This window comes from Balearica regulorum, chromosome 2 (genome assembly GCF_011004875.1).
Source record: "Balearica regulorum gibbericeps isolate bBalReg1 chromosome 2, bBalReg1.pri, whole genome shotgun sequence".
In the NCBI taxonomy this organism is placed as follows: domain Eukaryota; kingdom Metazoa; phylum Chordata; class Aves; order Gruiformes; family Gruidae; genus Balearica; species Balearica regulorum.
In genome coordinates, this window is record NC_046185.1 from 147,887,031 (window position 1) to 147,914,510 (window position 27,480).

General features: G+C 36.2%; 1 protein-coding gene across 1 annotated transcript in view; it reads right to left on the reverse strand.

The window, feature by feature from the left end:
- Positions 1-27,480, reverse strand: part of DNAJC1 (DnaJ heat shock protein family (Hsp40) member C1) — a 112,350-nt gene that overhangs the window by 26,870 nt on the left and 58,000 nt on the right. Inside the window, exons 7-8 of the mRNA XM_075746347.1 lie at positions 24,100-24,190; positions 14,336-14,502 (exon numbers count right to left, since the gene is read on the reverse strand). Of these exons, the coding sequence (XP_075602462.1) occupies positions 14,336-14,502; positions 24,100-24,190 (258 nt within the window). The remainder of the gene's footprint in view (positions 1-14,335; positions 14,503-24,099; positions 24,191-27,480) is intronic.

The following is a 27,480-nucleotide window of genomic DNA, read 5'->3' on the forward strand; positions in this document are numbered from 1 at the left end:
GTTTTATTTTATCTAGAATGGTTTTCTAATCCCATTCACAGCCCTTCACCAAGTTACACAAACAGACTAACACATGAGCATTCAAGTGTTAATTTACCACAAGTTTAGGCTAGAAGTCAGAGAATGCTTCAAATAAAGTGATTTTCAGCATGCTAAAAGGACCTGGAGGGAATTGGGTTCAGAGGGGAAGAGAAAATCCTAATCCATTCCAATATGGAGCTTGTTCCATAGCAAGTTCCTTCTAGTATTAACAGAAAAATATGTTCACTACTTATTAGCAATGCATAAACTCAAATACCATTTCCTTTTTAAAAAAAACGACATAAACCAAAAAGTAGTAAAGCATCTGTCTCGGGCAATATACACCTGAAAAATGCTACTGCTCTACAATTAATGTTTTCACACTTCAGGTTCTACCAGGCTTTGATTCTAGACTTAATATGAAGCTTTCTTTAACCTATAGCTGTTAACCCAACCATATACATGCAGGAATGTTTCCAATACCTACCTATATTACCATAAAGCAATCTGAATATTCCTCCTATGAAGTAGATAGTTTTCAAAAACACGAAAAATAATTCAAACGATGACATATTTTCATGGCTTTTGAAATTAAATTGTTCTGTTGTATTTACACAAAGCCCAGCTAATTTTGTCTGTTTGTCATTAAAAAAAACCATGAGGGTAAAAAAGGTTATTTCTTGCTGTGTGCTCAAAATCACATCTACTTTTCCATCATGCAAGCCAGAGGAAAAATGTCACAATTAAATGGTTCATAAATGTAACACTACAATTACTATTTAAGTCAATGTAATTGAACAGAAATTAAAATGTAGTTTTTAATTGCATATTACAACTTAAATGGTAGCACTTAGCAGAAAGTGTTAACTCATTTATTTTTTTAATTGTTAGCTGCTTCAAGGCAATTGTTTTAATGCAGAAAAAAGTGAGAAGCTCTTCAGTAAATTTGATTGTAGGACACTCAGGCATGCAGATCAAATAAACTATAGGTTGAATAGGTAATTATGTTTGGCTTATGATACGTTAATGTGGAGACAAATTCCCAACGAAAAGGAATAAATGTTTTTCATTTAATTCTCTCTCAAAACACCACTCTATTTTTAAATGCAGTTTGAAAAATATTTCCATTTGATAGAGAACATGAAAGTGTAAATCTTTTAGAGTACAGATGTCAATGAATTCTTAAGGAAAAGAATGGTGTAACTTTCACAAACCACAATAACTAAGTGCATAGTGTGGTAAGTCCTCAACAGACTGCAGGTGGCAACTTTTTTCGTAATTACTCAATACATTAAAAATCTTTGGCCATGCTGTGAAATTCACTAGAGAAGATGAGCCCAAAGGCATGCAGATACATTAAAGCATATGATTAGTCTTTATTAGTAAGGAGTGTTTTTCCTTGCAAGGTGATGATTTGTCTCATGAAATACTAAGCAGACTAAGCAAGTGTCAGATATTTAACAGCGTTGGGCTGTATACTCTTCTTTACTCCACTGCAGTATATATGGTATGTTACGGGTATTTTGTAAACATTAACATATGGTACAAAAAACCATTCAATACACTAAACCATCCTCAATCTCACAGACTGTCTAATAACAAACAAGATATTACTACACTGCTAATCCTGCTGACTGCTTCACAGTGCTGTCCTCTTCTGCCCTTTGTCCAGCTTTTCTGTCTTGCGTCCTGGCACACTTTATCATAAGATCAGATCTTCATCAATAACTTTTGGGGGGTTTTGGTTGGGTGGGTGGGGTTTTTGTGGTGTTTTTATGTTGTTGTTTGTTTGGGTTTTTTTACCTTGGTCTATTGCTTGTCCAAAATCAGGTTTTGTTTTATTGTCCCCTTGCATTCCTTCATAATACAGTTTCAACTGTTTCCATCAGAATTATTTCAACACCACAGTTAATGTCAAAATAACAGTCTTCCTTTCACATCACATGCAACTAATTTTTTTCACTGGCAATGCTATGTTGCTCTGCCAGTAATCAGTTATTCCCTAAAACAGCCTGCATATTATGATCTCTTAATTTTTAATTTGAATGCTGGAGGTACTCTGCATCCCAAAAATGCACAAACATACTGCACAATTACAGAAAAATTATCTCCACCGGTGATACTCAAATATTTCTTCTATACTAAGTATGGCTCATCAAGGTAGGTCTATCACTACGTTAAAATCCAAAGGAAAAGTCCAGCACCCTTCTCCAAATGGACAAGATGTGCAAAGATGATAAAATTCAGCTAAGGGGAATACCAAAACTTAAAGATTTGGTTTCAAGATACAAGTTCTCTCTGGTAGAGAACAAAAATAGAGAATGGTATCTAGCCTACAATCATTTTGACATGACTCAAGGCAGCAGTGAATTTTGGGCCACAAAGGGGGAAAAAAGAAAAGAAAACATCTACTATCCCACCAGAATATGTCTGCAAGAATCAGAAACAATATGCATGTGGGACTCTAAATAAACTACCCAGAAAACATGATAAGCATGACCCATACTAAACTAAATTTTCAGTTCTGTTTTCCAACAGTCTAAGTTGTCATGTAATAACATCGGGGGGGGCAGGGCGGGGCATGGAGGGTGTAAAATCTGAGAAGTTTTCATGAATTCATAAAACACAGATCTGTGATGGCAACCTCAAGCAACTGTACTTCCAAAAGAACCTCAAGTATCAAAATTGCTATTTATATGAAATAGCATATGTGTAATTGAAAACAAGGGCAATGCTGCTTAAACTGCTTAACATACAAACATTGAACCTGCCTGTCAAATTCCCAAATATAACCACAAAGTCTGGCCAAATTAAAAATCAAAGCTAGCCTTTGCCTTTGTCATACACACAGCTTTTCCTTCCCATAATTTGTGGCCATTGGAAAATGTACCACTAACATCAGTCTCATTCTTCCTGCGCTCACTTTCTTATTACTGGGCAAATCTTCCAAACAAGGACAATAAAGAAAAAGCCCAAGACAGCAAAATATTGCTGATACTGGCAGATATCCAGTTGAGACCAGTACAGATAAAAAACCCGAACACACACGCACACACACACACACTCACTCTCTCTCTCTCTCTGTTACTAACTTACTACCTAGATTCTCTGTTGACATTGTTTTCCTTATAGAGCTGTTCCAATCCAGATTTCCAATGTGAATTACAAGTATCACCTAGTAAATAGTAAAAATTGAAGTACTGTGTTTTCTGTGTTTATGTGTGTGCATTTTAACAAAATAACGAACCCAGATACATGGTTTATCTCATGATGAAAAAGAGAACACAATTAGGAGAACTTCAGATGGTCAGAATGCTGATGTTCCCTAAAGAGGTCCACAGAAAAAAATCTGGCAATATACAAGACATCAGTCCTGCTACTTTTCTAAGTAAATGCGTACTTTGTGAAAATCCGAGGGCTGAAAACACAGATTTTCATAGTACTCAACTGCAAACAATGTGAGAACCTCCATTCCTTCACAACTTGCATCTCAAGGATAGTCACTGTATTTAAGAAATTCTGTGTTTTGGAAATTACGGGAGGCGCCATCACCAATATGACAAATCTCACCTGCAATGTACCATTTCTTATATTGTGCCATCATTAAGAACGCTCTCCTCTTTTGCAGGTTTGGGTAAGTAATACATTATCCAGTAGCATTTTATATGGAATGGTTCAGGCCAAATAATTTGCATCTCATTTCCAAGTGTACTTAAGTTCAAATATGGATACAACTCCTATTCATTTAAATGGAACACAATTGCATGCTCAAGTGTGCTGAACTGAGGGTTTGAAGACAAAAGGTAATTTTTTCAAGGCTGCATCCTGCCTGTCAAAAACTATACAGAAAATGGCTAATACCTAGACTGAGATTCTCTGAAAACTTCTAAGTGGCAAAACACTTATGTCAGTAGTATTAAATAATTCCTTGGCAAGGCAGGATTATATATTTATCTTTACTGGGAGAACAAAAGCCAAATATCTCTCACATTGATCAGTTTACTTTTAGTTGCTGGAGTTTACCCTAGATTATAGTTTCTGGGCAATTTCCATAAATAAATTCGACCAAAGCCCACTGTAGTCATGGCCTCAGGAAGAAAAGGAAAGCAGCAGCACTGTTCATTGTGAAATAAAGTAAGATGCTGAATCTAGCCACATTTTAATTGGTTTGTCTGGAAAATATTATATAGAAACATCAATATTCATTTACATTTATAAATTAAAACTAGATTTATTTGAAGGTAACTTAATTCTCCAACTTAAAGATAGCTAAACTTGTACTAAGAAAAGGAACTATTTTGTAACAGTCTGCACTTCACAAATTCACCTTAAAAAGCCAAAGAGAGCAGCAGTGAATTGCACTACAGAAGCTGGTGCCATAAACTGCAAATTCTTTCTGATCCCTAAGTTGTGGATCTGGTGAAAATCTCATTTCAGGAATATTTATCATCCTTGCCTCTCATTTATTGGCAAAATTTCGAGGATACATTGTGTCAATGCTGGACTGCGCTCTCTCCCTTCTCTCGGATGGGGAGGAGCAAGTTGGGGCAGTGTCACAGTGATTAACCAGCCTTCCCATCTTCCTCCAGGTTCTGTCCCTTACATGTGCAACTACAGTCTCTTCCTTACACTTCTCTTCCTTTCACAGAGAGACAGGAACGACTGTTTTGGGAGGAAACACTGCCAAGGAAAAATCAGGATTTCCAACACCCCCTGACCCCAACTGGGCTAAATCGAAGCAGTCCCATTGGATGTTTTTCTACATCTCCTAGGCTGAGAGGAAGACAAAACTAGTGTAATGAAGACTAATATTTACAAAGGCACTGCACAGCTTCTTTCAAATTTATGTAAAATGGGTATCAGCTTCAGGACAGAAGAGATACTTCCAATGAAAAGAGTCAGATTTTCAATGGTTGACTGGGAAAGATTGAGTTCCAGTTTCTCCTCACAGGTACGAGGTTTCGCTCATGTCAACTACCGTGCCCTTCTGTGACAGACAACTATCACGTCAATCTCAGAAATGAAACGGGGCTCAAGACCTGAGGTAAAATAACAAGTCCAATCTGAGTTATAAAAGTTAATAGAACAGAAGCTATATAGCCCTACTTTGGAGCCAGGCTAAACAGAGGTCATAGTGCTGCCTGGTGCAGAAACAGAGCTGCATTTTAAAAACCCTGTGTGTTTGTCCACACAGATTACCACTTTGCACAATTACCTTGAGCTCTTGGGTAATTTTCAACTGACAGACTCAAAAACCTGAGGACTACCTACAGAACACACACATGTAAAACTGGTCAGACTGAATTATGGCAGCAAGTCACATCAATCACTTCTTGTGGAATACAGATTCAGTTGAAAAACTACTGAAAGCTAGTAGCTTGACACCACAGCATCTACAGCATGGTGCTGAAATCAGTGTATTATTCTTCTTGTCTGTACAAGACAAGAACCTATGCTACTATATTTAATTAGACAGAAAGTTTAGAAACTCAATCAAGATCAGGAAATATCAAGCAAATGTCAACTGTATGGCCTTAATTCAATACATATGCATGGCTGATTTTTTTTATTTTTTTTTTTTTTAACTAGCATCTAAGTGTTTATATGACATACTGTTACTACCTTTAGGAAACATCCTTAGAGAAATATATATTTGGGCTGTTTGTTTCCTTTGCAATCTAGACTGAATTTTTGTTGTGCTTTGAAACATACTGTTTCCAAAAAACGTTTTCCCTAGCTGTCATATCAAATAATTTCTCTGTATCATTTAGATGCTTTTTAATATTCTCCTTAAAGGCTCATAGCATGACGTTCGTGCTTTCACAGATTACAACACCTCTCCACCCAAACTAGTTCTAGCCAGCCTGAGCATGGCACATTTGAGAGCAGAATATTGAATTACATATTCCATAAACACACCATTACTTTCGATAAATACAAGAATAAATAAAGAAATAAAGTTTCCTATGCTTTGTTAACCTATCCAACCTAATAGGTCACAGAGAGAAAGGCAGAAAAGGAAATACATAAATTCCACATTCTTACATAGCAGTTGTTCAGTTAGTGTTTACTCACAGTCTTTATATATTCCTGACCTATTTTAGGCAAACCTCCATAACTCTTGGTTCAATGCTTACTACTTCTGGCATTTGTCCCAGTCAAAACAACTATTTTCTCTGAATTCATTGCTAGGAGAATTTATTTTCTTCACTTTGTATTTACAAATACAATTTTTTCCTTTGACGTATATCTGCCATAACAATGAAAACACCAACTTGAGATGCTAGTGGAAGAATATCATCGTCATCCTATAATTTTATTCTTCCTTAAGAAAAGCTGAGGATTAGAAGCATTGCATGTTTAATGCTGCAGATTAAATTAGATTTCTGACCCTAGTAATTTGATATTCACAGCTCAAAAGCAGAGAGGTCTTATGCTAGATTTAAAGATGTGGATCATCCTCTCCAATGAAAAATTCAATCATTAAAAATAATTTTTTTTAAAAAATCACATTTATTTTCTCCTTAAAGCTATTAAAGTCCATAGAGGCTTAAATATTTAAAGTCAGCAGCGTGAAAAGAAGGTTATTGTCTGCATTTAAGGAAGAATGATTCAAAAACTACATAAATCTATTGTTTCTAAACAAAATTTTAAAATACACCAATTGGCTAGAAATATGCTAAATACACTAATTTGCTAAAAATAGACTGGTCTGGTTCAACAGTCACATAAAGAAACAAAGAGATTAGCCATGAAATCAACAAAAACATTGGCTGTTGAGTATCATACTTGAAAAAAAAAAAATCAAAGTTTTTCTAGCTTTCTTTTGTTCGTTATGCCAACTGACTTGTTGGCTAGCAAAGAGGAAGAGAAAGAGGAACAGAATCACTAATACGTATGTATGGGACAAAAAATTTACGCAGACATTTTAGAATAACCAAGGTGCCTGTCTACTGTTTTGGTAACAATTCCTTGCTCCCTACTTCATAAATGCAGTATGCAACAAAAGAGCACCTTCTCCACACTGTCCCAACTGTTATCATCAATATTTTACCAGTATCATTCTGCTGCGCATGTATACATTCTTCTGTACCTGTTCACTGACCTCAGGCAGGAGCCCAAGTATATTATATAGGTAGATTTAAATACCTATTCTAAAGAGCATATGTATAGGACCAAAGTAGCTTTTCCATTCACACTATAAATTCTAACATAAATATGATAACTGTAGGAGTTACCTGTAGGACATAAACTGTAGAGTTATTTTAAAATGGAAACCCCACTATTCTACTCATTTGTGGTGACACAAGCATAATAAACCACAGGAAAGCCTGGAGTCTTCTGACTAAACACTTTTAGTACCACTCTAATGCAGATTTTTGGGTGCCTTTTTCTTTTTTTTTTTAAAATGAAGTATCTTTTCTGTGACATTACATTGCTTAAGAGTTTGGTAATAGAATACTGAGATTTTCACCTCAGGGTTACTAAATTCGATATGGCCCAGATCAATAGTGACTCAAAGTCATCACCATTTGATGAGAGTTTGGAGCTCAGATTAAAATGTATTACGAGCTTAGACTAGCTCCTAGTGAATAGCTTCATAACTGACACTAACAGGTATGGTTGCTGGCAGTCTCAATATAGAGCCTTAAATGCAATGGGCACACAGAGTGATTTACTTTCTTGACCTACAGCAATCCCCCTGGGTCAGGGTCAAGGCACACTAGCTGGACACCAAGAGGAACCTCATACTGCTAGTGGCTTACTTGTATCTGTCCCAGGAATAAAAGATACTTAGAATACAGACATACTTTTCAGACACCATATTTGTTTCACTGCTTAGAAAAAGAAAATTAAGTTATTTCAAAACTAGATGACCTCAGGTAGCACACTAAAACAGAACCACCCTTTCCCTTGAAGACCAATTTATTAAAACATCTGGTTTACACAGCACCGTAATCCTGCTAAGATACAAACTGCTTGCTTAAGAAATTAACATTTTTTAAAAGCCTGGAAACTGTATTCAGGTAATCCGTCATATGACGTCTGATTAGAACAAGCACCATGTTATTTGCTACTAAAGAAAAAGCATGCTCAGATTTCAAAGCAGCACAGATGTGGGAAGATACAAGGCAGAAGAGAGCAGGTGGCAGGCTAGCTGGCAATTATGAAATGTGCAAGATTATAAAATGACCAAGATTTAATTGTCAAAACTATACTTTTTAAACTAACAAAATAATAATTTAGCATTTGTAGAGCATTTTGCCTTTTAGGGTTATAAAGCAGAGCGACCTTTGTACATTTAAAGTTACTTTATATTGTTGTTCCACAGCCAGTTTTCAAATAAAACCTCCATGATTAAAAAGCTCACTTGGTTATCAATATCCTATCTATGAAACACAGTGCTTTGATGGCCCAGGCTGAGAAAAATAAAAACACAAACTGCATTTTAAGCATAAAAAACAGAGTTAAGTACAAGATGATCACAGCCTACACTTCAACAACTGGAAAAAATGATAACTACTATGTTTCCAGCACCTACCAATAAACTGTGTAAAAACAATGCTTACGTGTACTTTTGTTTCACGGTATTTTTAATAATCCTAATTTAAGGATAAAAAGTAAAGCATAGCAAATGCAGGAGATCCACATTATCTAAGCTTCCCAAGCTCTGTGCACAAAAATAGTTTTTACTACTCCTGCTTTAGTAAAATCAAGCCAGGTGCTCCTGCAATATCAAAAACACCCAAATGCCAAGAAGTGCTGCAGGATAACATGAAAAACAAAAATAATGAGAAACATGATTTTCTATCCGTACATCTGGTCCAGCTGGAAGGGATCAGGCACTGTCTTTCTCCACCTTTATCTCCCCTTTACAGAGCAAGCAAATATCAAAAGGTCAAAAGTATTCACCCCTCACTGAAGTAGAACTTGGAACTCTATCTTCAGAGACGAATCGGTCAAATAATGATAAGGAATGAAGAGGAGATTCCAGTGGAAGAAGATGAGTAGTCTGTAAACCAAAAGGAATTATAATCCTGGTCCCACTGGAAGACCACGATAAATCTCCCATTGATTTCTCAAGGGCCAAGGTTTTCATGCAACAACAACATTATTCACATACACAATGAACTCTCATGAAAATGTGTGTTACAAATCATGTAAAACCAAATCAAACAAAGAAATCCCACTGGGAGCGAAATTACTTGGCAATGATTCATCAATAGAATGATTCCAGAAATGGTAAATACATATATTCTTGCATGAATATTTGCAGAAAGGAGAGAACAAGATCAGATGTAACAAAACATGTCCTCTATCAAGCTGCTCTTTTTTCTTCCAGCTCTACATAATAGGTTGCCCAACAGGAAAGTAAAGAGTTAAATGGCTACAAAATAAGGCAATAGTGGCTAACAACACATGCAGGCCACAAAATAATGCAAGCTAGAAGGAAGCCCATAGTGACATTCCCTCTAAATTTCCCTTAATTCTTAACAAGTATACACCAAACACTTTTTTCCAATCAATTTTTTAGTGACAGATAAAGAAAAAAAAATAGAATAAGCTCAAGCTAAGTAAATTAAGCTACTTATCTCTTCTTAACAACCCGAAAGAAGATCTAATCTGGGAGTACAAACATTCAGTGACAAAACAAAAATAATTTTAGACACAAACTTTTTCAGCACTTGCTCTGAAGAACTTTGTTACCAGTATGGGAATGAGATTTTAGTAATTCCTCTCAGCTGCATGGTCTTATGCAGTTTGCACGAATAGTGTAAGCTACATGAATATGCAGTTTCGTGCTAGTAAAGTATATGATTTCCCATATAGAAAAAACCCTCAAGAGTCTCATGACTTCATTTCCATGCTCTCAAATACAACTGAGTCGGCTCACACTATTTTTCAACAGATGGAGTTTAAGAACCGGATAGATGGTCAAAGAAAGGTTTCAAAAATGGTCTAGGTAATATGCTCTGGTTATGCATCTCCCCCTACATGTGTTCCCAAATCTGAATTTAAATATCCTGGCTGCAAATTAAATTCAATATTTCTTTCTTCACAAATTTATGAAAGGTAGTAAACGATAAATTATTATCATTTTACCTAAACCAGTCTGGAATGGATTGGAAAAACAATGCATTCAGTTATTCTCAAACAGTTTCCCTCTTCTGGTCTAAAACTCCATTTAACCTCTCCTCATAAATTTGGCTTTCTAAATTTCTTTTCATTGCTGATCTAGTCTTCCTGTTAATTTTTCTTTCTTTCTGAAAAGTGCAACGATCAAAACTATACAAAAAATCCTAAAGGTGGATGGAGCACTGCTGCAGAGAAATGCAGAAAAATTACCTCTCAGTTCTGTAATACTGAATATTATCTCAGTATCTCCCAATAGCTCACTTTCTTTTAATATTCAGTTCTAAGTAGAGAGTAACGACATAGCAAGACAAGCCCCTTATGGACATAAACTTTGTGTGTTCTCAAACTAAGACAGAGTAACAACTTTACCATGCTATAAGCACATTTTCAGCCAGCTATGTAGCCTTGTGGGAAAACAAATGAACAAAACCGGAAAAAAACCCCAAACACATCAGAAAACATTCCTCTTTCTACATCCCTTGGTAGATCATTTTACCTTGCCTAAGGAAGCTGTTTTCTTCTCTAGAGCCTGCTCCTTATGTACTTCAATACTTAAACCCTATGGAAACAGTAATCAACGGTACAGTAATAGCTTCCGTATCATATTCAGACATCAGACAGTAAAAACTCAAATGTTTCTAAGCAACTATCAATAAAAATTAGTAGACCAATCCAAAAACACACTGGTACTCCAATTTGCCTTTGGACAAATGAAAGACATGGAGCCGTTGGAGCGAGTCCAGAGGAGGGCCATGAAGACGATCAGAGGGCTGGAGCACCTCTCCTATGAGGACAGGCTGAGAGAGTTGGGATTGTTCAGCCTGGAGAAGAGAAGGCTCCAGGGAGACCTTAGAGCACCTTCCAGTACCTGAAGGGGGCCTACAGGAAAGCTGGAGAGGGACTGTTTACAAGGGCATGTAGTGATAGGACAAGGGTTAAGGGCTTTAAACTGAGAGTAGATTTAGATTAGGTATTAGGAAGAAATTCTTTACAATGACGGTGGTGAGGCATTAGAACAGGTTGCCCAGAGAAGTTGTGGAGGCCCCATCCCTGGCAGTGTTCAAGGCCAGGTTGGATGGGGCTTTGGGCAACCTGGTCTAGTGGAGGGTGTCCCTGCCCATGGCAGCATGGGGGTTAGAACTAGATGATTTTTAAGGTCCCTTCCAACCCAAATGATTCTATGATAATGTTACTTCCTAGATTAATACCTATCAGAAAAAACATCCAGATTCCTGTTGCAGATGGAACAATAAAAATCTTAATTTTTCTTTTATACAGCTTTGATGCATCTAAATTCATAACCCTAGACTTCCAAATTCACTCTTCCAAAGAGCATAAAATGTCCTCTTCTAAACTGGAAGAAACATTTGTAAACAGCTTACAGGACTGTAGCCCATGAGCCATTAAACCAGCTTAAAAAAAAAAAAAAAAAAAAAGACCACAAAAGAAAAAAACCCTAAATGAAAGGACCCTAAGCATTCAAATATCATCATGTATTCAAAAATAGAAAAATAAAAAAAAAAAATCACGGGGACTGACTTCAACCTAACAACTGAACATAATCTAATTTTTAATCAAACTGGGCAGTCTGCATGGTACAGCACTTCCAAAACTCTATTCTGTGGATTACAGGCACCTCCCAAAGTGCAAATGTCAATAGTGCAAAGCAGTTCACCAACAACATGAAATGAATGGTAAGTATCTACACTCAGGACACCAACATCAGGGACACCAACTCCACTTCCTTATTTCTGGATGGATGACATAACAACATACTATTTTATCAAGCTACTTCAATTTCCTACATGGATAACTGCTCTCAAGACTGGTTGACTACACATAATCCACATCCTTGAGCTATCATGAAAGAAAAGAAAAAAAGCTATCAAGCTTTCTCATGAGTGAAGCATGACGATCCAAAGAAAAAGTCTGATGGCAAAATGATTTATGAAAGAGTAACTTCTTCCTAAGACAAACAGAACTGAGAGGTGAATGTTACACAGCACTTGCATGTCCATGCAAGAAGCAGAAGAGGGAGGTAAAAGAGGGGTACTGTCCCAGTTCACATCTATGATGTGTAGTGGCAGAAAACACATCTTTCTAAAATGGAAAATGCATCAAATGACAGTTAGGAACAATTCACTTGAGGTACAACGATTTTCACAGCGAGCTTATTACAAATCATATGATACAGACAGACATTCTCATATTGACATACAAATGGCTCCTACAACCTACTACAGCCAGTAACATATATTCTCCATTTCTTTGTACAGTTTATGAATCTGTTTCTCTCTTCTACTGTATTAAATGTTGATGTTGTATTGTGGTAACATATTAGCTGTCAAGGAAAGGAAGCACACCTCATCACAGTTTGTTCAGGTCAAACACTTTACCCAGACAGTATACCTGCAAATTGCCTGCTTGCCCCTAAAAATGTTAACCCCATTTGTAACAGAATATAATTCCAAAAATAAACTCATGAATCAAAGTGATGAGATGCAATACTGAATCTCTAGGTGTAAGTGTAGAAAAGCAAGTGACTTACCTTTTAATAACAGTTCTTTGATATATTTTAATTTCTGTGACTTCTGTTTCTAAAAGGATGTACATGCAACTTGTTCTCTTATCAGTGACTCTGAAGACACAACTTCTATACACTCCGTGTAGGAGGTGCAAAATTACACCTAGAATAGGCCCAGTCTTTTTAAATTTCTTTCATGGAAATCCAAAGAAAGACTCAATTTCCATCAGAGGGGAAGATGAATTCGGGGATTCAGACAGTCAAGCATGCAACCAACCCAAGCTTCTGTAAACAAACATAAATCTTTTCTCCTTTAATCATTTGCCCACACAGCCTGGTAAGAAAAGCTGTTTCACAGAGATGCAACTAACAGAAATCCAATCCATGGGTGCTTTTTGAATTAAGGTAAACAAAGCAATGACTGTACATATGCTCGTAACTCCCAGGCAACTCATCTATAGAATTAAGGACCCGAGTTCTTAATTTGTCTAAGTGCATGAAAATATGCTCCAGTGTTTAAGGATTCGGAGTGTAAATCCCCTACATGGAAGTCAAAAGCTAAGCATATTTGCAGAACAGTTTTGTTACAGAAATATAAAAGTAAACATAATGCAGATGTACTAGATAATACAGAAAGATAAAAGTAACAGCAAGAGAAAACTGGCAACTGGGAAGTCATGAAGCTTAGGAATCCAGTAGTGGTAGATGATTAATCAGGTTATACAAAATTCAAATTATTTTAGTACAAATTTTAGGTCTGGCTAAAAAATGCGAGGGAGTATTTTTCACAGGCTTGAAAACAACTAAGGAGTAAGCAAATCTGCAGCACAGATGAATCAAACAAATGACAACAGTAACTTCTTTCACTATTTTGATGCTGAAGAAAATGTGTTGCCCTAACTGCACTCCAAACACATCATTCTTCATCTCAGTTTTCCAGGCAAGGCAGATTTTCAAGTCAGTAGACCAATTTTTAACATTTCTTCTGTCACTTGCCTATCTCAGTTCTAAAATGAAAACTATACATTTTCAAGCCAGTATGTTTTAATAAAATTTACCAGAAGATAATTACACTAACTGCCACTAAGAACCCTTATCTCAAAGTAGCAAGAACCTTAGCAATAGGCCTAAGTTGAATTGTTAGTACTTTTCCCTAAGTCAGATGAAACGCACAAAGTACGTAAGCAGTTCCATAATCAAAAGATACTACATCTGGATATTAAGTAGGGAAGGTTTCGTCTTTCTTTTTCCTTTGCTTTTTTTTTTTTTAAACAGAGAAGCTATTCTTGCAAGCAAAATCTTATTTACTGCTATTAAGAGAAAGAACCAAGCTTCATATAACTTGACAGCATTATGTTCTACTAATTTCTAGTGAACAAGAATAGTATTTACATTAGAAACCATAGAGAGCTTTCATATATTTTAATCAACAACATCCTATTATAACAACATTTCCAGTACCATTACACAAATAACACTGAACATCAATATAATCTTTTCCATTATGTCTCTGCTTGACAATTAATACTTCTCTAGACTTCAACGATATATAAATATTGTGGTGGCATGCATACGTACATTATTCCATTCTCTTAACAGGCAAGCAAATAAATCAACATTTAAAATATATAACATGAAAGATTTTGAACTTACCTTCTTTTTTTGTGTTCTGTTCCTGCCTCCCAACCAATCATCCATCTGTTCCTCAATCTCTTCAATGGATGCTCCATGATCATATGATGGTACGTATGCACTTGACTCCAGAACCATGTATACAGGGAACTCTGATTTTGGTTTCTTGACTTTAGGCTTCTTCTCCTCTATACAAAAGTGAAAAAAGAAGAAAACGTAATGCTACTAATACTGCAAAAGAGTATAATTCAGAAGTAGGCTTAGCTCCTCAACTCTTAATGCTATATTGAAATTTCCACTGAGGAAGGGGCTTCAATTTCTTTGTTAAAAGGAGAATTCAGAGTTTTGCATAATAATTTTATTTTTATGAAAAGTAAATAGCAGTGCACACGCTTATCCCCTCTTCTCTCTGAACTATACCTTAAATGGCCAAATCAGGAGCCCCTCAAAACCACAGTTAGCTCTTGTCACCGCTACACACCTGGCAATTAAGATTAGTACAGGCAAAAGCATAGGGAGCTGTTAAAAGATTTCCAAAGTCCAGCTGGCTTCAAAGAAACTGGCAAAGGTAGAAAGGTGAGGTTTAGACAATTTTGTATTGCTTTATGGTCAGCTGTGCTGAGAAACAGCTTCTGAGTCAACAGATAGCGTCTCTGTCGTCAGATTTCTGTAACTACAAATAGCTCTGTTCCAGCACTTACACATTTAGGAAGACTTAAATGTTGGACCTCATTTTTCAAACTGATCACTGTTTTCTGCTCTCTCTGTCCTTCAAATGGTATTAAATGGGAGCAGCAAACTTAGGGGACAGGAAGGAGGGACAACAATCACCTAAACCTCAGCAACTGAAAACATATCCACTATGCAAGATGATCTCACAAGAAAGATTGAAATGATTGAAAATTGCCAGAACTTTAGGAAAGACCAGAGGATGAGGATCCAGCCTGAACATGAGGAAGCAGCCTGAACACTCAGAAAGCATCCAGAAACCTCAGGTATGCCAAGTGGGACTCTCTTGGTTTTTCCTCGTTGTTTTAAAAATATGCTGTATTCACAATAACTGGATGCTCCTAAGGATGCTACTAAACTGAAAGAGCTGATCTAATGGCTGGCTGCAGCCAAAAGAGGAAAGTTCTGCTCTGCCTCCACCTTTCCACTCTTCACTGTGTGCCTGTGTGCTTCTCTCTCCTATTTGTGCTTCGACAGTCATCCAACCACTTAGCAAACCAATTCACTCACCTAGCAGAAAACTACTCCTTTACACTCAAACGAAAAGAAAGAATCCAAATCATTTAAAGGTGTTGGGCAAGGAAAAGGAGAACCACACTCCTCAGCAGCAGTGGGCCATTAGATCAGCTTATCTGCCTTTGCAACCATGTCCTAATATTTTTTCTGAACACCAGAGGAGAAATACCTGTTTTTCGTGAAATCCTTTCCAAAAAAAATCCTGAAGAGGACAGGACTGTTCCCTACAGACTCTGATGCAGAATTCCTTTTCCTACCAATATATGCGCGGAACAGAACAGTGAAAAGACTCAACGGACTTGACAAACTCCTAGCAACTGAATACTTAAGAAAACAATAAATGGAGAGAGAACTGTTTCATGGCACCTTTCAGAAGTCGAAAAAGAACAGGAAATTCATACCAGTGCTGCAAGTTATTCGAGACAATACTGTTGCAAAATTCTTTTTGTCTGTTTCAAAAGGCAATTTTTATAACCAAATCACATATATTAACCATTGTCTCATTTTTCTCCAAAGTTGCCATATGTAAGAGCTTCTTGAGTCAGAGTTAAGATTTGCAAGGATAAGTAACAACAGCTTCACTAGCTATTTACTGCAAACACATATACTGGCAAAATATTCTAGGAAGTCACCTTAAATGACAAATTTCCACTACTGTATTTCAATCCTGCAAAATAATCAAGCACACTGCGTGTGTTCACTTGGAATTATTTACCAATGGAGACATCGAGACAGTTGGATTTTCTTGTACCTTGCATCCCATCAGCTACTCTTTGTAATTTTCTCTCTCAAAATATGCAAATAGTTAAAGCCTGAATGTATCTAACTATCATTGGAAAATGAAGAGCCTAGCCTGCAAATATGTGATCTAGGCTCTTTCTGTAGTTTTAGAACTAAGGCTGTAAGATTATTTCCAGAAGGAACTGCACCCCACTTTAAAATGAGGTATCAAAAACTGTGTCTAGGCTTTCTTCAGGCAGTTAAGTGAGAGAGGAAGACCTAACACAGATAAGACACCCTGCTCTTTGCTGACTATCAAAGGAACAAGAAATCCCACCTAAAGAAGATGGCTGTACGCCCTCAAACAAGCACTCAACCAGAATTAAAAAACCTGTCTCTACTGTCTCCTGTGCATATACCAAAAGATGAAAGAGTTCGGCATAACCCTTACATACCACAATGGCTGTCATATTGAATTAAAAAAAAATAAATTTTATATATATAATTGAAATCACAGCACCTTTGACATAGGGCTGCCAACAATCCATTGAGAACAGATTACATGAGAATTTTTGAAAGCCACTTTTTAGAATAGGAAAGCACATAAAAGTGGTTTAACAGTAACATCATAAAGGATTTTAGAGAGAGGAAGTTTAGAAGTTATGTTCAGAGATAATGATGTACACTACGAAGCCTCAACTTAAGGCAGCCAAGCACTGTTGTTCTTTCAGATGAAGATGAAGAAAGCAAAACAGATCACTGATGCTATTTCACCCAAACAACAGAAGTCCACAGCAGATACCTAGGAAGAAAACCTCTCTCCTTCATGTCATCTTTTCATCACCAGCAATTCAACTGGCAGCCCAAAAGACACTCGTGACCTGACCTAGTGCTTTTCCCTGAAAAGAGTAAGGATAAGGTTTTCAAAATAGCAAATGATGCCTAGAGAGTTGACTCCCACATTTAGTAAGGCCTGACAGACAGCCAGGAAGCTGCCGCTACCACCACAACCTAAAGCAAGGATGTGTTTGATGGTGCTGACAGTAGCAACAACTGCAGCTGTGATTCAGAGTTTTGAAACACAAGTGTTGCCTTAATACTTAGTGTCATCTTCTAATGGTGCTGGACTTACACTATGTGGCCATCCACTGTAACAGGACAGGCTTTCAAAATGCGTTTTTCTACTCCATTCTCAAATATTGTTATAATATTGTTGTATATAAACTTAACTGAAATGCAAGAAAAACATACAGAAAAATATTTCAGAGGTTCCTCCTAGTTTTGTGAAAGCCTACTCACTGTCCACTGGAGACGCAGTCAGACCACTATGCCCCAATGCAGGCACCAATATCCAGCAGACCTTAACTATGACCAGAGTTATTGGTGCTCATACAACGAAATGCAGTGGAGAGAAACAGTCTTGGTGAAACCAGAGCCTGACTTCAAGCTCAAAAGGGTAAATTAATAGCATACTCTCAGTACTGTTTTCTGGGAGCATTATATATTTTAATTGACAAATTACAGTGTAGTAACTTTTCTAGTTTATTACACAGAATAAAAAAACCAGGCAACAGCGGAAAGTAAATGGATAATCCAAGATCGTAAGCACTATGGAAATTGATAGCTACCACTTCAATGTAAAATGATCACTATTTTACTTGAGTTACGACTTGTACAGACTTCTAATCCTTCTGCAGCAGAAGGAATTTTGATTTATCATTTGCTGAATTCACGCTGCAAGGACACTAATTTTCTATGAGTAATTTCTAACTTTAGAGCTATCAAGTTCTTTACCAGAAGACTAAATTTGGCTGTGTATTTAACAAGTTAGAGTTAAAAAAAAGAAGATATAATTTGTCCCCTATGTTTGAACAGCATATAAACACACTCATCATTGGGATCCCTAGACTTTAACAATAACAATTAGCTAACTCTCTTACTTGTACAGTACTTTATGTTCCTAAAGGCCTCCAAAACTATTCCAGTGCTAGCTATACGTTTTACCAGTTTATGGTGCCATGATGCGGGTTTTGAAGTTTGATGAATTACTTGCACATAATCAGATACTTTGACCTTCCTCATTAGTCCTTCCACCTTATTACTACATTAATTTTATCAGTGGCAGAATTAATAGTATCTGGCTAATGGTTATTTGCTTTAAGATATATCAGCTGTCATTTTTAGAAGATAAGGCATCAGCTAGCATTTTGGATCAAGTGCCATGTAATAAAACAATGTTGCTTTTTCCATAATAAATATCACAGATCCATATTTTAAAGTTTTCAGAAAAGTATATACTGGTTTTACCCACCAGCTGATGTAAATGTAAAGAATTGAGAGAATTTTTCCACAGAAAAAATGGCCGTTTCATATAGAAAGAAACAAAATAAAAACAAGTGCCAAACGTCTGCAAAGAAAGTATGACACATTAAGCTGGAGCTCCCTCTCTCTTCAAGGTTTCTAAGCTTTAAGCATGAACAAGAATTCATAGAAAATATGGTCAAAAAAGACAGTGATGTCTTGAAAAATCACAAAAAGGCACAGAGTGCTATCTCACGTGTTGCTAAGAAGAAATATGATGACACACAGAGGTAGACAGCAAACATCTTTTTGGCAAGTCAGTAAGATACTGCACTGATATCTCCTTTTCTTTCAATATTGTTCACTTACCTAGGTAACTATAAAGACAACCAAAGCATTCACTGCATTAAAATTTGTTTAAAAATGACAGAGAAAAAAAATCACTTGCATGTACAGCAACACAGTCAGATAGAATACCATTGACCCAAAAGTCTGGTAAAAAAGTGTACGAAGGTTTTGACGGTCTTTTAAAAAAATGGTGCAAACTGCATTCAACATTCATGCAAACATTGGGCAAACACTCATATGTTTAAAAAAATATACATTTCTGTACTCATAATAAAGCCAACAGGATTATATGAATGCATCATGAGTTGGAGACAGATATATACATCTGCTGCACTGAGACCTAGAAGCTAGTTTATTTTTGAGCAAATGGACTAAAAAAATGCTCAGTGATGAATATATCCTCAACTACAAAACACTTCTCACAAGCTGTAGGGTTTGATGTCTTTCATCTTTTTCTCCAAGTATCTACCCTTCCAAAAATTATTCCCCCAAAATACCTCATCCCCATAATATCAAAGGGTTAGAAATGAACCTCCAATATTTGCGAGCTAATTTGCCTTCCAACAAACATATAAAGAAACACGCATTCCTCTTTCAAATGAGCCTCATACACCGTTAGCGGAATACTTTCCATAAAATCTGAAGCAAGTTTTGTAGGGAGAGGCATCATTAGCCTAGTTGAAACAACTGGAAAAAGCACACAAGCCTGCAAGTTCAAAATCCTTTCAGCAGGCCTGCCAAAACAATCAGTGAAATGCATGATACTTCGTTTGCCATAATTAGGCTTCAGAGGTAACAATTAAGTGATCAGAACATTCACACCCACGCCAACCAAAAAAGCATGCATTATATGAATTAATTTTCTCTGAACCTGCTTGTCAGCAAATCATTACTACGCAGGAATGCGAACACTGCATTTTGGCAAGGATTAATACTAAACACAATTATCCAAGATACTTGTCAATTATTTGGAAGTAAATGTAAAGTCACCTTCAGCATAGTGCTAGATTACATAAAATTGGTCAAAATGGCTTACAGTGAAGACGAAAGTACAGGAAGAAGTAGGAACATGGACTCACTGGTAGTCTGGGACCAATCAAACCAAAAGCATTTTTGAAAATTACACAGCTAAGGACCTTATGCCATATCTGTTCTTATGAGGGACTGAGTACAAGGAACCTTTGATGTAAGAGCCTGTAGTGATGGTGGACAAGCGATATGAAATGAGCTATCAGAGCAATGGGAACTAAAGTAATCTGTGATTCTGTAAACGGAACAGTAATAATAGAAGAAAAGTGATTTTACAAGCAGAAGATGACAAACGTTAGAACACTATATACAAACCCAGGGTCCAATACTTACAGCTACATTGGAAAACTAAATTTCTGTGGATTTTCTGTAATCAAGGGCTAAAGAAATGTTTTATATATCCGCAGATAAATAAAACTCCCTTTTTTAAGCACAGAAAAATGCTACTAATGAACAATTGAAAGCTAGAGCTAGAGAAATCCATACTGAAATTAAGATATAAGTATATAACTGTAAAATTAATTGTCTGAACAAACCATGAAGAACGGAAAGCATTTCGACGTTTTCTGATCAATATTGTATCTTGCATAACAAGATGCTAAAAGCTAAAGTGCATCACCAGAACAAGTGAAACAAGACGAGTCATGAAAATCAGTATTTTTCACTGATTTTTGACTGTAAGGGTCTGAAATAAAACACATTATACTAAATGATCCAGTGATGGCTTCTATCCCTAAGTTTCATGAAACAATATAAAAAGATACCAAAGCAACATGCTACATTCCAAGCTGTCTGGAAAGGGAGAACCACCAAGCCTAATCAAACTTAATCAAATGTATTAAAGGGTTCACTACAGCTCTGGATTTTTCACAGCAGACCCTCAGGTAAAACATGTCTTACTATAAAGACCTATACAGAGATATAAATACCACTATAGATACCACCATAAAGCCTCAATACAGCTAGTATTACAGTCATAGGGCTAGTAACTTTGTATTTCAGTTAAAGCTTGAATGGTGGGGGTGAGACAAAACCCCAAAATCTAAGTGCTATTCAACATGATTTACAACTAGAAACAAAATAGTTTCTTGCCATGGATTGTTCCAGATGCTTTGTACATCAGGGCAAGAATTCTGGATGTACAATGCAGGTGTGTTTGGTAACTGGGATGCCAGTGAAGAGTTCACCTGCAATATCTAGCAGGTGCTATTTCTTTTAAAAGGCATATTTTAAAAATAAATTTAAGTCTTCGTATTGAAGGTCAGGGAAAACAAGCATAAGAACAACAGAAAGTAAGAGAATTACCAAGGCCAAGTATAAAGAGAGAAAAATAGACGTGTTTCCCCCTAAAAGGGACACGGTTGAAAGAAGTACTCCATGCAAGAAAAGGACCAATAGAGCCGCTAGAATTTGTCTTGATAACTACTCAAAACTTGCAATTTAAGTTTAAAAACTGGTAGTCATCTGTCCTGACAATGCATGCCCTAAGTCTTCTCAGTTCAGTTAATACATACGTTATTTTATATCCCACGACTATGAAGATCAGGGCCATATATTGTTACAGAATCATTCCCTGATGCAGGGATTATATGCATGTGTGACACTACAGGAGAGGGAGAAGTTAACAGAAAGTTTATTAATTAAATCACTTTAATTTTAAAATAAATTTTGTGTTCTGGTATCTAAATGTGAAAAGGCAATCAGAAAATGTAAAGCAAACCTTTTTTTTTTTTTTTTAACATAAAACACCCAGTTATCTGTAATTCCCTACAAAACCACATTTCCTAGAAACATAAGGTCTGTATTGTAAGTTGCTCTGTTTTTGTAGTGTAAAGTTGCTATATTTCTCTAAGGTAGTAATGACAGTTTTGAATGGATTGAGAAGAAAACACTGCAAAAGTGCCAGAAAAAGAAATCAAAATTGTGCACAATATTGACTTACCAAGAAATGACTTTTTCACACTCCTTACCAAATATAGCACTTTAATGACATCTCAATACTGTCCTCTCTTTCTTACTTTGCAAATTATATTTTCCACCTCCAGTACCCTTCTCTGGTTTTAGCTCAAGCTGCCTACAGAATACCACACAATTTCAGCAGGAAAGCAGATAGACATGGGGGTAAACTAGCAATTAGGTCATGAAAAAACAAGCACTGTAAAATAGCTATTGCTAATCCACATGAGATACATTTACTCAATTAGATAGATGGAACGGTTATTATGAACTCGCATTCCACGAATGGTCTCTAGAATTAAGAGGAATGGAGGCAAAAAAATGCACATTTGGTGATTTACAACCTTTCTATGCTAATTGTGAAGTGACAATGTGGAAAAATATAATGAAATAAGCAAGTTTACAGACGCTTTATATGCAAGCTTCAGGAAAAAAATTACATAGAAGTTGGTTTTTTGCCTACAGTAACATAGATGCATCTCTTGTTCTTCTCCTAGGAGTCTTATTGCCTTTTTAAAAAGTTAACCGCCAGCTCATTCTGCTGCCCAGCAATAGCACTGCTATGGCTGACCAATTAATTCTGTGACAAATTTCAAACTGCTAATTCCAGGTGGTGACTCTCAATCCTTGTCTTGCTCCCTGCCAGCAAGCCTACCAAGGGAGGACAGGATGCCAACCAGTGAGACTGGTGAGGACTGGCCGCTGCTCACACGAGTGACGTTGGGTGAGCTGGCAGGCATGAGGTGGGGGGTCACGCGCCATGTCACACCGGGCAGGGGACAGGGTGGTGCTGCTGTGAGAGGCGAGGGGTGACCTGGAGGAGGAAGTGTGCCAAACCCACACCTCTCAGGTGTGGGCACTGCTACTGGAGGTAACAACAAAAAAAAAGTGACTCTCGCGCGACACCTGGCAGAGGGAAATACTGAAAAGTTCACACGTGGTCTTTCAGTGAAACACAGGAACATACACACTGCAATTTTAATGACTTTATACTTTCACTTGCACTTCTGTTTTCAAAAACCAGTCCTTTTAAAACCGTGGTTCACAGATTTCAATGAAGAATGTATGCCAGCTATTTTGAACAATGGCAATACGCTACTATCTGACAATTTAACAAGTTTTTAATAACCCGAGTCAAGACCCTTTTCAAGGGCCCATTTTGTGGTAGGTATCTCAAACATAATGGCAGGCTGCCCTAACAAGCATTAAATGCACTATTTTGCTAGATTTGGCCTGGGTCCACAATGCTCACTGAGGTGCTGAATGTTATCCATTTTCTCAAAATAGATTCAGCTACAGATAAGTTGGGAATTATCGCTGAAACTGGATCTCTTTGCTGATTTTTTCAAAATTAAGCTATTCTGTAAATATAAATAATGCAGCTGTATTTTAAGTGCCTAAAGGCTTATGCATACTCAAAGCTAGTAAATTATTATAGGGCACTCAATGCACTTGTCAGAATAAAGGAACTTAAAAGCATGCACTTAAGTACAGTAAATAAAGCAAGAACGCACATACAAACACAGACACAAAAAAACTTCAAAAATTGTCTTCAGAAGAGAGTAGGTTAAATCATTGGCAAAAGCAAGTAACTGAAAGAAGAAAAGGAAAAGTCACCTATAATTATTCCAAATACTTTATTAAGGCAAGTGCTAATTGCCTTCTCTGGTCTTTTGTAACAGTGTAAAGACTTTAAGGCATTTATTTCAACAATAGCATGAATCCTTCTCTGAAGTCTGCATCCATGCTTTTGGAAATTCAAATTATGTTCCATTTCTATCACAAAAATCAATTCAATATGCACAAAAGAATTATTAAACATAATACTTTAAAAAATATGTACAAAGAGAATATAAGAATGCTCAAAACACAAGAGGTCAGTTCTGAAAATGTATACTTTGAGATCTATACATTTGATATTTCCCTCTACCGTAAAAGCAACATTTCTAGCAAAGTATGCTTTTGTTGCTACTATGTAAGTACCACCTGAGCTTTATGCTTCTACAGGAACAAACCAGCCTACTGAAAAATTAAAAAATTAAAAGCATATTTAAATTTAACAGCAGTACAGAAATACATAGAACACATATTTTAGAAGATTATAAAAAATGTTTGTTCACATATATCCTGTGTAGTAGGTATATCATATTACATCTTTGTTTATTAAGACAGTGGTAAAAACTCACTCAGAAGTGTTTCAAGTTCAGCCTTAGCCAGGGCATCTTCTTTCGCCTTCATTTTTGTTTCTTTATATTCTACATATAATTGTCTGGCATCCTTTAAGAAAATGTTGCAATGGCATTAGCATTCTTATACAAACAAGTTATTGCAATGGCTCTGTTTTAAGTTCTCAATTAACCTCGCAAAAAAATTAAGACACATTTGTTTCCTTCAGTTACAGTAGTTTTTAAGTATAGAAAGTATTTGTTTAGAATGCAGAATTTTTCCGTAATAAAGGTTCAACTGTAACAGCGTTGCTATTACAGTCTATGATGCTCACTGACAACCTGAAAAGCAAAATGGTTAGAAAAACATTTCTGATGACTACCTACAGCTTTGTAAGAGGCCATGTACCCATTTTGCTCACATCAGCAATCTGGAAGTTCAAGGAAGAAAGAAAAGTTTGTAATTAGCATGTGCAGGGACAAAGGCAATCGCTAGGCAGCAGTCCTCTTAGTCTGAACTCGTTATGGTAACATTAACTGCTTGTTCCTAAACCCAACTTGTTCCCCCCACTTTTTTTTTTTTAAACCAACTTCTACATTGCTATTAAAGTATTGAAAATATATATTAAGTTTTTTCTCCAAGGATTAGATTGGATTCTAAACTTAAATCTACTTGGCAAATTTACACATAAAACTAGAAGTCCTGTCACAAATCTCACCAGAAGTTACACATTTCCAAAATCTGATGAATTAGCAATTATAGATTTGCACTGAAAGTTTTCCAATATGAACAACCAGATTGCTGAAGTAAGAGGTATGGAGAGTTTTCTTACTCTCACTTACCAGTTTAAAGAGATTTCTATAATCATTCAAAAACAATGAATCTGTAATAGAAATGCTGAAAAAGACAAATTAATATTTATCATTTCCAAGCATGCAGAACATCTATTGTATTAAATCAAAATTGATTATAGCATTAGATAAACCCAATTTTAGTTCTTTATAGCCAAAAATAATTTTATTCTTGTTATTACATTAACAGTCTCACTTTTTACATATAAAGGGAGATTTAAATTTTAATGTAGAGCGTATTGTAAAACATCAGTAAATACTTTTATAATTTCAACTATAGTCCCATAAATTTGAACAAAACCTGGTCTCATTAAAAATGAAACAAAACATCTTAATAAATTTTGAAAATAAAAACTGAGTTAAGCAGTCATTATTGCCGCCTCTAACAGTAGAAGTCATCCAAAACCACTGCTTCCTGCAAAGATACTATGACACAACAGTTGCTCCTTGCATTATATTGGCATCTGCCCCTTTAAAGGTACTTGAAGGAGGTGGGACAACACAGGACGGAAACATGATTCAGCTCCAAGCAGAGCTTTATAGTACTTTGGAGACATCTCACCCACACAAGTCAACGCATCTGAAGAAAAACTCTGACAAATTCTCACAAAAGATCAGTGAGGTTTCATCTCCCTCCAAAATACCTTTTCTTACTCTCTGCTTGTCTTTACATTTGGGTATGGGGGAAATGGGAAGTTACATTTCTTTGCTGGGTTTATGTAGGAGGTCACAACACACAGAAGAAACTGTAAAGACTTCACATAACTTTTTGCTGCTGGAACACAGCAGAGGAGACCATCTCACATGCTTACAGTTCTGGTTTCGAAAATGGGGAAGAGGGAGGTTTTGGTGGTTTTAGTAGAATTGGGGCTAAAAAAAAGTGTGTAAGCACAGGACTACCATTAACAGCAGATATGAAGGCTTTGAGGAAACATACTTAGTTTCTGTGTTATAACATTGAATGACAAAATCAGAATCAGTAGTGGTTCTCTTTTCGGTTCAACTGAAATATGAATTCCCTACCGCATATGGAAACTTTCCTTGTACTCTCCTGATTTGGACTATTTGCATCATTAAGAAACAGAAACAGGCATAAATGTAATGGTTAACTTCTGCTGTAAGTTTGAGCCATTTGGGTTGCGTGGCATACACAGGACTCAGACATACTGATATCCAAAAAATGCTTTTGTTTAAGGCTATGATTTCAAAATGGCTACAATTAACCAGCATTTAAATTTAACCCATTTGACGCTGAAAGCCAATATTTGATGCTAAATTCTGGTGTAAAATCCATTATTGCTTGTGGGATCTCCAGACAGCAGGCACTAGGGGGTAACTGTCAATCTCTCCAGCATGTCAATCACTGAACAATTGGAAATGTGGCTCAGATGAAAATGAGACACAATAGCTGAACAACAAAGAAAACTAGTCAGAAGCATGTAAATGAAATTTAGTAGTATTGTTGCTTTATAGATATAAAATGGATTATCATTGCAAAAGGAGTAATATCCAGGTTACAAAGGCAACATCAGCCTTTTATCTTATTAATCACAGTTTATTATTGCTGATACCATAATCACAAAAAAAGGGAAGACTGCACATTTTGAAGTACACAAAAAAGTATACATTTAAAGCAAAGCAAAGAAAAAAAACAACAAAAAATTTAAATCAAAATGGATTTTGAAGATTTGAAAATCAAATCCTTCCCACAAAAGCATAAGAAATGGTTCTACAGGTTGTAAAGAGAAATTAAAAGACATACCTGAGCAAAGATTTTAGCCACAGACACAAACTATATGGGTATTAGACCTTATAAGTCAACATGAAAGAAGCACTGGAAAACAGTTTAAAATAGGAAGTTCTTTGAAGAAAACTTCTGCCTTAACATAAATAAGCATATTTCAATTTACTCCTCATTAGTTTTCAATAGTATCAGTCTAAACAGGAATATTCATTTTCAAGCATATTCAGTTTTGGTAGTAAGAGTATTTCAAAATAGATTATGTTCAGATTTTTTACTTTTCCAGGGTGATACATTTAAGCAGTCATTTTGCCTCAATACAAACATTTTAGAGCCCTAAAACCACTGGCAACATAGATAGAGCCTCTTCCAATGTAACGCTCCTTCCCCAAGATTCAGTAATGATTTTTTTTTTTTTTTTTTTTTTTTAGAGGATCCTTTCCCAAACAGCTCAAAATATGTGCAACATGAAAATTTTATACCTGGTATATACTTCACCTTCAAGAGGTAATAAACATAGGAAAAGCAACATTTTTGTCCTTCTTGGGGGTGGAAAGGGACAGAGGAAAGAGACACACAAATATAAAGCTTGGAACTGTTCTAACTGAAAGTTCCAGCTTACCTATCAGAAATATTTTGTTCTCATTTGCAGGAGTTTGAGAAATTTTTTTAAAAAGAATGTCAACACAAATACATTACTTCACCATCAAAGCAATAATATGCATGTAGTTAAGCAAAAAGAATAATGAAGAGGGCTAATATATGCTGGCTTATTATACTATGATTTCAAATATACACTATCCAAAAAG